The 12138-nt window shown below is 41.3% G+C and overlaps 1 protein-coding gene across 1 annotated transcript in view; it reads left to right on the top strand.

The window, feature by feature from the left end:
- FAM114A2 (family with sequence similarity 114 member A2) overlaps positions 1 to 6087 on the top strand; it is a 39772-nt gene extending 33685 nt beyond the window's left edge. The window contains exons 13-14 of the mRNA XM_079918991.1: positions 20 to 73; positions 2369 to 6087. Coding sequence (XP_079775117.1) covers positions 20 to 73; positions 2369 to 2470 — 156 coding nt within the window. The 3' untranslated portion in view covers positions 2471 to 6087. The remainder of the gene's footprint in view (positions 1 to 19; positions 74 to 2368) is intronic.
- The last annotated feature ends 6051 nt before the right edge of the window (positions 6088 to 12138 follow it).

The raw sequence follows: 12138 nt of genomic DNA, 5'->3' as shown, positions 1-12138 counted from the left end.
ACATTATCCTTTGTTCTAGGTCAAGGAAAAGGCAGACGTCCTTAATCCGTTAATCACTGCAGTATTTCTAGAGGTTAGTAGTACTAATTGTTTTTTAAGTCTCTAACTTCTAGGGCATTATGGATTAATAACTCTTTAAGTTTTCATTTTTTGTTTTTTTCACTAGTTTAGCATGTTGATGCAGATATGACCAAAATGGTGTATATTTTATATTTCCTGTTCATTAATTATAAACCATAAAGATGAAGGTGCCAGGTAAAGTGCAGTGGAAGAAGCGGTAGGCTGTCATTACTTAGTACTACCCCTTTGTAATTAATGGACAATTCTCATTAATGAAACATCTTCTGGAGACTAGCTAGTAAACATGATGCGCTGAAAATTACAAATAGGCTAGCACTGCTCCTTAAAGGAATAAGGTTTATGCAGAGGAGATTAGTTACAAAACAAAACAAAAGAAGACAAATCATTTTGTCATTTTATTGCGCAGAAATTTGCTTTATTATGTCAAAAAGCTACCTGTGTTTACATAATCCGTGTCAGTTCATTAGATTTAAGAAGGTAGGTGGTTTAAGTCCATGGATGGATTATATTGCTGCCATGTATGATGCTTTCTGGATTCCATGATTTAAGAACTCTATCTTAGGACTTCCTTGGTGGCACAGTGGTTAAGAATCCACCTGCCAATGCAGGGGACACAGGTCTGAGCCCTGGTCCGATGCAGGGGACGTGGGTTCGAGCCCTGGTCCGGGAAGCAGAGCAACTAATAAGCCTGTGCACCACAATTACTGAGCTGTGCTCTAGAGCCCGCGAGCCACAACTACTAAGCCTGTGTGCCGCAACTACTGAAGCCTGCATGCCTAGAACCCATGTTACACAACAAGAAAAGCCACCGCAATGAGAAGCCCGCACACCGCAATGAAGAGTAGCCCCTGCTCGCCGCAACTAGAGAAAGCCCATGTGCAGCAATGAAGACCCAATGCAGCCAAAAATAAATAAATAAATTTATATTGATAAAAAGAGAAAACCACAGAAGGCAGAAAAAGTGAAAGATTAAAAAAAAAACGAACTATCTTGTAAATTAATTGTGCAAAAATTTAGATGTTTGATGATTTGTTTAAAACATATTTATCTAAGTCTGAGGGGAGAAAATATATTTGATAATCAGTTAGGTTTTAAATATGAATTGAAAAAAAATTTTTGCCACCAGAGTGTTACTTCTTTAGTTTTAGATTCTTTTAAAATTACCGATGAAGAAATGCCTTTCATTCCTTAACTGCATAGTTTTCCTTTAATAGTCAGGGAAATTATTCTGATCACTTAAGCAATTTTAAAAAAATAAGTGTATGATTTAGTAGATGGCAGAGTGGTAGAGATGAAAGAAGTTTGCAAACCAGGAGCCCAGTCCTGTCCTAGGTCCCCCTGATTTGCACTATGACCATGGACCAGGGGTTTACCTTCTTGGCAATCTTGTTATCTTTATATACAAATTAAGAGATTTAACTAGATGTGCTGTGAGGTCTCTTTTGGCTGCAAAACTTGGTATCAAACGTCACACTGAAGTTTAAACAGGGGTTCTTGCCATTGATAAATCAAAACAAGGTAAGCTCACTTGATATGGTTACCCTTTTGTTATTCTGAGTTGGTTGTTCTTGCTTACAGATTTGAAACACTCTTGTCCTTGAAATTATACATTTTTATTTTAAGGTAATGAACTCTTATGCTTCTGGAAAGTCAGAACTTGTCAGATATAAATGAAGTCTGGCAAACTCTGAGCATAATGATTCCAAGTTTTTCATATGTCTCTTGTAGTAGACAGAAACATATCTGTACTTTATCATCTTTAAAAGCAGTATTCCTTCTTTATCTTTGTGAGCACCTGTCGCATGTTCACTGATTACGGTGAGTCCATGGAAGAAGAACAATCACAATGGACTAGAAATCCTATTGATGTAGGATTCATAGCCTTCTGAAATCCTCTTTGAGTAATTGACTAAAATGCTGTGATAGGATCTACCCATTCAATCAAGGAATAAATAATCTTCGAATGCCGTATTTGAGCAAGACGCCAAAGAATGGCTATCATTCTAATGGGCAAGTTGGACAAAAATGGTGACATTCTTTTTTGGTGCTGTCATATCATTTTAAGAGCTAGATCAAAACAAACAAACAAACAAACAAAAAAAAAGAGCTAGATCATTCTTTCCCCTATAAGTTTAGTGAAATGGTTAAGTATGTATTCTTATTTGCCAGGCTACAGATATAGTTAGATTGTAAAAATTAATTTTTTTTTGTTGTCTTATAATATATTTTCTCTTTTAAGTGACTGCAGTATTTTCTTTTTCTTATTTTTCAATCCTTATCCTTATAGGCATCAAACAGTGCTTCCTACATTCAGGATGCCTTTCAGCTGCTTCTACCTGTGCTGGAGATCTCTCTTATTGAGAACAAGTCTGAATTACCAGAGGCATGAGCTACAGGTGCAGAGGCCTTTGTCAGGACACTGAAGAACAGAGAAGATTCTAGCTGAGACTTGTGATGGCCAACAAATGCCACTCTTTTCTGGGTACCCCTGGAGAAGTGAGGGAGAAAGGTTATTTTAATATATAAAAATCCAGGCAGAAGAGCATGTTTAAGGAAGTTTGTTGCCTTCAGTGCTTGGTTGAAGTATTCAGGTCCTCACACTGCTCTTCCCAGTTGTTATAATTAATAAATTATTTGAAAAGAAGTTTTATACAAAGTTAAAAAATAATAGCTCATAAGGTTAAGGGGACACTCAGGCAAAAATATTGGTCTTTCTTTGACAAGACGCAAAACACTAAAAATTTTGCAGTGGCTGTAATTTTGCAGTCCATGGATGTAATTGGTTGTTAAGCAAGAGGAAAAGGAATTCAGTATTCTGGACTTCATGTGCTTGATCTGTTAATGCCATTTTCTTTCTCCTCTCTGTAATAAAATCTATGGCTTCAAGAAAACCGAGTATATATAAACTCTGTAATGATTACCCTTTATTACATGAATTCTTAGAATTGGTTAGAAAGTTTCATCTCCTCTTTAATTCTCAGTAGATATTTGGCATTGAAGAGAAGCTTATAGAATATACTTAGAGCCACATGAATGAACTATAGCAAGGTGCCCTTTGGCTTCAAATTGCTTACCCACCGCAAGATGACAAGCTTCAAGTTGTAGTTGACCCCCCTTTACGGGATTCATGACCAATAAATGCAATTTAGAGAAACAGTTTCATGTTTGCAGATATTCTGAGTCTCCAGGATGTTTTTCATGCATACCCGATATGCAGGATAAATTCTGTAATAGCCAACTCCAAAGGAGTGTTGAAGCTCTTTCAATGATGGGGATTTTGTTGTTTGAATATTGTTGAAGTGGACTGTAGAGTCCCATAGAAATGATGTTTATGTATAACAGGATTAAGACAGTTTATTTTTCCTCATTCTTTTTTGTTTCTTTTAATGTATTCTTTAGCATGTTTATAAATATAACTTTTATCTTTCATATCTTAAGCCTTCTTTTGCTTTGTTCAACAATCTAAAAGACTTACAGGTTATCTTCTTCCTGAAAGCTATTTTGGTATCCACTCTTTTAAAAAAAAATTCTCCAACTTTGTGGGTTTTAATGATTCAGGTAACTTTTGTGAGCTCTGCCCCTTATCTTTTAAAACCTTTAAATAAAATATAATAATCGTGTCAGTTGATCCTTTTATTTACTTTTGCAAATGTGAGCCCTGATATCTTCTCAGACCACAGAAATAGCAAAGCAAACCAAAACAGGTTGATATCAAGACTATTTCTGTGTGATCACCTTATGTGGGGTAGGGGGCAGTTTGTTAGCAAGGAGGAAAATAAGTAGATTTGGACTAAAAAGATACACCAACATCACTAAAATGTTACTCTGCTTATATTCTGTTCTAACATGATGAGAAAAGGTTTTGAATATTTCTTTTTATAGAAACATTTAACCCTTCCCAAAGTGAGTAATTCTGTAATTTCAGAAAAACAGTTGTGTTGTGGTAAGTAAAGCTGGTGTCCCCAGCCCTAATTTGTGCCTCAGGCCCAGTTGCTGTGTCTGAACCTGGATCCCTGAGGGTGGTATTTCTTGAGTAAGGTTTAGAAACTGGCCACACTACCTACTACCTGTTCAGATTCTCATATAAGGGCAGTTTGCAGTTTTTACTCTTTGATCTGGAAACACATCTAAGGTTTTTCTTTTAAGAAGAGGGGTATAGATGTGGGGGATAGAACAGTGACTTTTTATGCCTGTCCAGATTGCAGCCCTCAGTTTCACCTGTTTTAGATTAGACCTTACAAAAGGCCATTGTGAGTCACTGTCTCTTCTTTCTCTCTCATCCCTCTCATCAGGTTTGCCCACCCACTCACATGTGTTTTAGTGGATTTAGGAGACCACCAATGAAATGATGAAAGGACCAATGAATTCTGAGTAACAGTTACCTACCTTTCACCTAGAATATAATGAAAAAGAATGAAAGTTCTTTGATTCAGTAGAGTAAGGGAAGTAAGAGCATAAACATTCATTGATAGGTGGAATAGGTAGATTCAGGGGACTCATTGGAACCTGTTGGATTATGGTGATGGTTTTTGGATGGTGCATGCTTCATTATTCCATTTGGGGTGAGTACATGATGTAGTTTCCTGATGATACCTACTCTTCTGGTGCTACTTCCTTTAAATTTTTTGGTACCTAAGATTTACTGCTGTGTCATAGTATGTGCTACCTCCCCTTCCCAATTCACTTAACACCTTGATAGGTTAAATGTTCAGGTTTTACTGGATTAAATGTTTCTCTTCCTACTGTTGGGATCTTTAAAGGCTGTGATTAAAAGAGACTTTATTAATTTGATCTAAAAGAAATAGAAATTTCCATGAACTAATTCTTGTTTCTTTTTCCTTTATACAGTACCTTGGAAACATGTTAAGGACAAACTATTTTTTCCTTACTTAATTTTGATAGGTGGTTCTTTTTTTTTTTTTAAGGTTAGACGCCTAGATTGACAGGTCTCTGAAATGTGAATTTGTAATTCATATCAGTGGCATTACCACAAATCTGAAATCAGGGCTGATGCGCAGATGTAAATTTTCCAGTCCTACAATCAGGAAACAAGATTTTGTGGGTTCCTCTGCTTGAATGAGGACCCTCTCTTTTGAATTTGTTTTTATATAAAGACCTATTTCAGGGAGAGATGTTTTATAAGTAGTTGCTATTGATGCCATCAGTTGAGAAATAGACATTTTTCTACACTTTTAGATGTTTTCCGAATTTAAAGGCGAGTATACTCTTCAGGTTGGAAAAACCCAGATAAAATTGTACCCACAGTGGGCTCTCAGTAAGCATGATAGTTCTTCATAAATGTCAAAGGTTGAAATCGCTTATTATGTCTTTGCAATGTGAAGCTCATTTTCATAAATGATTTAGAATGAAGCATTTGAGAAATGCGGAAGTTCTAAAAATAACAAACCTCTTAATTAATATGTCATCGAGTTCTCTGGCTAATACATGAGGAGAATTTGGAAAACTCGCCCATTAGTGTCACTTTTCAACCGCAACCTGTTCCTCACGTACCAACCAGTCACTCGTTCCTCCCTGTTTTACTTGTGACCCTTGTTATTACATCCTTTCTTGTCACTACATCATCTGGCCAAATCCCAAAGTCCCTTCATGTCTATCACTTCCCCAATCAACTCTTCAGGGAAATTGTTTTATAAATCAGAATATTGTCTGAACTAACATGTCCTTTAGGCTGAAGGTAAAGGAAGGCTGCAGTGACGGATCAACTTCACCCTCACGCATGAATGTTGAATTTTCTAGACGTCTAAGTTTCTGACTGGCTGACTCTTGTAAGGGAGAGATACAGAGACTACAAATAGCACTGAATCATCATCTGTGTCTTCTTGTCAGCCCCACATTTTTTTCCTTCTGTGCACACGGGCCATTGCTACGCTCTTAAGCTAGTTCTAAAGAGGAAGTCATTTTCCCCATCACAACTGTGCATGCACCAGTATGCTTAATATTTTAAAACATGTTTTTAAAGTTGGAATGGGAGTAGTTTTTCACAGTGTCTACCAGCCAGTCTCAGTTGGGTAACTGGTGCACTGACTCGGCAATTTCAGCCAAACCTGTTTTAAGCCTGAATTGTCTACATAGTAATTGTAGCTGTTTATGTCAGAACTGAAGGCCTTCTCTTAAGTGTTTAGTACAACCTGATCTTCCTTTCCTTCTTCCAAGCATGTCATTGAGAGTAATGAGAACTGCATGTTTAGCATGTATGTCGAAGCAAAAGTTTCAAAGTAAGAATTGAATATTCTTAGGCATTTAGTGCATTCAGTAAATCAGCAAATATTAAGTACCTTTTTTCTGTATTTTTCTTGCTCACTATTGAGTTCCCAGCTTTTGGCACTGGGTCTGGCACATGGCAGGAAATATTTGTTGTCTGGCTGAAAGAAAGAAGGAAGAAAAAGGAGGGGAGTGGGAGGGAAAAAGAAAAGTAAAAGAGGAAAGTTTGCTTAGTGCTTTGCTGCTAGTAGAGGATATGGAGCTGGAAGGGAGTTCGAGCATGTAAGGTGAAAAACCCTCATTTCACAGCTGGGGACATTGAGGCCTCATAGGAAAAAGTGACCCCCAAAGTCACATGGCTGACAGCAAGCTCAGGGTAGACCTGAATCTGGGTCTTTGAATCCCGGCCTAGTCTCTCCATTGCACCAGAGCCTCCCTGGGGTTCTGCACACATTTACTGAGAGGTTATGCCAGACACTGGGTTAAGGGCTGGGGGAACAGACTGCAGAATGTGTGGCCTCTGTCCTGTAGGAGCTCACGTGGGTGCCACTGTCTGAGCAATCTCTGCATGGTAGCTGCAAAGCCCTCCGAGAAAGGAAGTGAGGCAGCTACTCTCTTGTAATGGATTGTGGCTGAGCTGGATGGACTCGTCCCAAATCTGATTGTGATTGTTGGGCAGGTCACATTGCAAATGTTTGCGGATGCATCCTCAGAACCCTCAAATTGCTACTTCTGTTTTGGTGCTTTGTGTCTTGAGAGGCCAATTTCTGCTGTGTATAGAACTATAGAATGATCTGTTGTTCATCAGCTACCAATAGTTACAAGAGGACACACTAACACATGTGGAGCCCACTGACTACCAGGCACCATGGAAGACACATAACTTTGTAAATTCTCATAACTGCTCTGCCAGGCAGGGCGCTGCCTCCCCCAGTTCATGGGCCTGCAAGATGGTGTAGAAGTGAGAAGCAAAGACAGACTCAAAATTGAATCTGACTTCCCTCATTTTCCAGACCTGTGATCATGAGCAAGTGACTTAATCTCTTAAATTGTAGTTTGGTAATCTGTAAAATTGATCTCATAATAGCACTCGTATATTATAAAGTCATTGATAGGATTAAGTAAAATAATCTGTGTAAAGTGCTTAGAATAGTGCCTGCCACATAGCAGTGGGAACTAATGCTTAGTAAATACTATGTGTCAGGTGCTGTTCTGAACATTTTGTGTGTATTCATTTAATCCTCACGAGATAGGAACTATTAGTATGCCTATCTACAGATGGAAAAACTGAGGCACAGGAAGGTCACAAATAACTTGCCTGAGGTCACATACCCAACAAGTGGTAGAGTCAGGATTCAAACCCAGGCAGCTTGGTACCAGACCTCCTGTTTTTAACCATTACATTACACTGCCACCACAGGTTGTTGATAAAGAAACCTTAACTATCAGCTGTTTTATTATGATTATGAAACAGATTCAGAGTTAAGTAACTCGCATGAGACTTCACCACTGTAAAAGGCAGAGCCCCTGCAGTGTGAGCTCACGTTGTCTGGCTCCCAAACTCACGTTTGTTCTATTTTATTTCTTTTAGGAGAAAGGCTTGAAGGCGCCTGTCTAGTGATAAGTGTCTGTAGGTGAGCATCTGGGCAGATTATCCAAAGCTACTAGGAGTTGGCATAGAAAGGATGGTGTAGTGACAAGTCATGTTTGCAGCAGGAGGAACAAAGATCGTGGTGAATCTGCATCAATTAGTGATCAAAGAGGAAAGAGGAGTATATGAATGTTCACAGCAGCTTTATTTGTAACATCCCCAAACTGGAAACTACGAAGATGTCCTTCAGTGGGTGAATGCATCCACACCATGGGTTACTACTCAGCAATTAAAAGGAACAAACTGTTGATACATGTAAGAACTTGGATGAATCTCAAAGGAATCATGCTGAGTGAAAAAATCCAATCCCCCAAAACTGCATAAGGTATATAATTCCATTTATATAACATGGAAATGACAAAATTACAGAAATGGAGAACAGATGAATAGTTGCCAGGGGTTAGGAATGGGGATGGGAGAGGAGGTAGCTAGGTAGGTGTGGGGTTTTTTTTAAGCTTTTATTATTATTATTTTAAAATTATTTTTGGCTGCATTGGGTCTTCTTTGCTGCACGCAGGCTTTCTCTCGTTGTGGCGAGCCGGGGCTACTCTTCATTGCAGTGTGCAGGCTTCTCATTGCAGTGGCTTCTCTTGTTGCGGAGCACAGACTCTAGGCGTGGGGCTTGTGGCACATGGACACAGTAGTTGTGGCACATGGGCTCAGTAGTTGTGGCTCGAGGGCTCTAGGGCACAGGTTCAGTAGTGTGGCACATGGGCTTAGTTGCTCCACTGCATGTGGGATCCAGCCTGTGTCCCCTGCATTGGCAGGCGTATTCTTAACCACTGCACCACCAGGGAAGTCTGGTAGGTGTGGTTTTTTTTTTTTTTTTTTTTTTTTTTTTTTGGCGGTACGTGGGCCTCTCACTGTTGTGGCCTCTCCCGTCGCGAAGCAACAGGCTCCGGACGCGCAGGCTCAGCGGCCATGGCTCACGGGCACAGCCGCTCTGCCGCATGTGGGATCTTCCCGGACCGGGGCACGAACCCGTGTCCCCTGCATCGGCAGGCGGACTCTCAACCACTGCGCCACCAGGGAAGCCCAGGTGTGGTTTTAAAAGAACAGCACATCATCCTTGTGGTGATGGAGTAACTTGGCTATGCTGGTGGCCACAAAGACCTACTCATGTGATAAAGTGTATAGAACTGAATGCACACACACACACACACACACACACACACAATGAGTACAAGGAAAACTGAGGACTCTGAATGACAGGTGGATTGTATCAATGTCAATATCCTTGTGAAATTTTATTTTAGTTTTGTAAGATGTTACCATTGGGGGAAACGGGTAAAGGGAACACAGAATCTCTGTTTCTTATAATTGCATGTGAATCTATAATTATCTCAATACCTATTTAAGTTAAAAAAAAAAAAAAAGCAAGGAGGAGGGCTTTGGGCCAAGGGAGCCAAAGAGTCAAGAAATGTTGCCCACTTCCTGGGTTTAACAAAGGCCTAAGGGGCCTCTCTTTCAGGTGACCGTCCCTATCACAGGTGTTCGGAAGCAGGAATGGTGGCAAGTGCAGCTCCGTCTGGCTCCTCTTCATAAACAGGTACTTGGGGAGCAGGTTCCAAAGTGGAAGGGGTTTGAGAAATTTTCTTGGGTGATTCTAATCCATTGTTGTTCACTGAAATCCACCAACTCAATGGAAAAGATGTTTATGGAATTCTTTTCCCAGCATCATTAAAGCCAAATTCTGCATCAAACAGGTGAAAGAAGCATTATAAATTAAATAAAAGCCATTTATAAATAAAGGTTTTGACAGGACCTACCCAGGACAACTGGGTTCTAATGCTGGTTTAGTCTCTAACTCACAGGATTTATATGGAGACACTTTCAATGCATTAATCTTGCTAATGATAATAGCTACTGTTAACTGAGTGGTTACTATGTGCCAGGCCAGTGTGCCGAAGGTTTTAAGTACATCATCCCATTTATTTTCACAACAGCCTAACAAAGCTGGAACTGTTCTGATGGCCTGCAGAGGTTAAGACATTAGCCTGAGGTCACACGATGTGTAGTGGGAGAGCAGACTCAGCACCACCCCCGGCCTGCCTTCATAGCCACTGCACTGACTGCTGCTTGGTTCTCGGCTGTGGAAAGAGGAGATTGGACCATTGGGTCTGGATTCTCCATGCCTCCAGTGGATGCTGAGCCAATTAGCTAATTCTGACCTGAACTTATCAGGGGGCAGTAAAGACATAATTTAAGAAGTGCCAATCTTGCCTTACAGGGAAGAAGATAAGCCTGGGCAGGTTGAGGGACAGAGAGGGTAACAGGATTTTTCGTCCTTCAAAGGGATGAGACTTACTTAGGACTTCCTGTTATATCCCAATTGAATGTGAAAAATAAGCCCCTTCTCTCCAATAGACTTAGGGTCTCTAAAGAGTCCTGATGGTTGAAGGCATATTATAGCCTGTCTCCTTTGATTACCTAAAAGACAGGCAATGGGAAGATAAAATATCTGTGTGCTGGCTCATTCAAGTTCACATTACGCCCTCCCAGAAAAGCAACTGCTGCTGTTAATACACTGTAGGAAGGGAATCAGGACAGGATGGCTGTCGGCCAAGGTGAAAGAGAGATACCAAGATCCAATGGGAGAGAAGAGACAATACACAATAGCGCAAACAAGCTGAGGGGTTTTCTTCTGCATCTTGAAGTTCCTTGGGGTTTAAGGAGACCACCTTTGGGTGGTTTTTGGTTCTCCTATATCTTCAGGGTTGGCATGGCTTAAAAAGGGGGCCGCTCAAATGGAATTGGGGTGAGAGAACACTGCTACCTAGAGTGGGCGGACCCATCAGCTGTCAGCGGCCATTTAAAATCCACTTCGGCTTGCAATCCTTACCCCGCCCACTTCCCCTGCGGAGGCAGAACAGCAAGATGTTTAAGAGCCAGGGTGAGCTCTGGAACCAGACAGCCAGAAAATGTGCTCTCTGTGGGTTTTTTCTGGGGCCCACTCAGCTTCCCCAGGAGAGAGAAGAATCTCATGCAGCCAGATGAGATCAGGCCAGACTATCTCAGCTGATGAAGATTATTCTGAGGTGTGAAGGCTTTCCTAATCCTCTCACAGCCCCCAGGTGGGCTCTGCCTTCTCCGTCCAGGTGAAGACGCTGCCCCTGGTGTGAATCGTGACAGCCTTGATTGTGGTTGGAGGGCATCAGGGGCTACTGCTCTGGAGGGGCTCCCCACCAGCGCAGTCACCTGACTGCCTGCAGTGCAGTGGTTAGACTACAGGCTCTGGGCTCAAATTGACCTGGGTTCAAATTCTGTCTAAGCTACTTCCAGCTATGTTTCCTTAGGCATCATAAACTAACCACAACTTCCTTGCCTGTGAAATGAAAAAATGAGCACATTCCTTATGTTTAGATTTGCCCAGGGTAACTTAATTTGTGGGCTCCAGTGCAAAATGAAAATGCAGGGTTCCTTGTTCAAAAAGCAAGAATGAGCTTTTCACCTTCTTCTGTGGTTCCTCTGTCCACCTGCCATGGAGTTTTTTATTTGCTATTGAATGTTGTGCTCTCTCAGGCACAAGGATACTTGGCAGGCTAGCGCAGACCCTCACAGGAGCCCGGGGCCCGACCCCGAGAAAAAGCGAGCTGGGCCATGCGTCAGCCGAGGCTCCAAGCCCCCAGCACACGTTCCACTGTCTATCTAACTTTGCTAACAAGAGCTAAATTCAAATATAAAATTATTAAGCATTTCATGATGGTAACCCCAGAGCATTAAACCCCCAAGCATAGGCCCTTGTGAGTGTAGGCCTTGTGTGATTGTACTGGTTACACACCCGTGAAGCTGGCCCTGTATGTGCTTTAGCCTGGTCTCTGGTCTTTAGTAAGGCCTCAGTAAGTGGTCAGGAGAGAGAGCCCAGCTTTGTCCACAGCTTACCTTAGGAATCCCTGAACTTAAGCCCTTACTTGAGCTTTGCATTTCCTGGTTCATGGGAGAGTCAGGGAAGGTGTTATTACCACCTTTGTACAAATGGGGAAACTGAGGCCCAGAGAAAGGATAGGACTTGGCATGTTCACCATGCAGGTGGTAACAGAATCAGAAGTGAATGGTGATCTCCAAATTGTCAGTCAGTGTTGAGCCTCTCAGGTTCAGCTCCCCCTCTGGCCTCTTACCTGGGATTGTGAGTGGCAACAGCTCATGCAGCTTCCTTCAGGAGCACAACCCCTGCCCCAGCTCCT

This window comes from Stenella coeruleoalba (assembly GCF_951394435.1).
Source record: "Stenella coeruleoalba genome assembly, chromosome: 3".
In the NCBI taxonomy this organism is placed as follows: domain Eukaryota; kingdom Metazoa; phylum Chordata; class Mammalia; order Artiodactyla; family Delphinidae; genus Stenella; species Stenella coeruleoalba.
The sequence above is the reverse complement of the archived record's forward strand: the minus strand, read 5'-3'. Positions and strand labels throughout refer to the sequence as shown.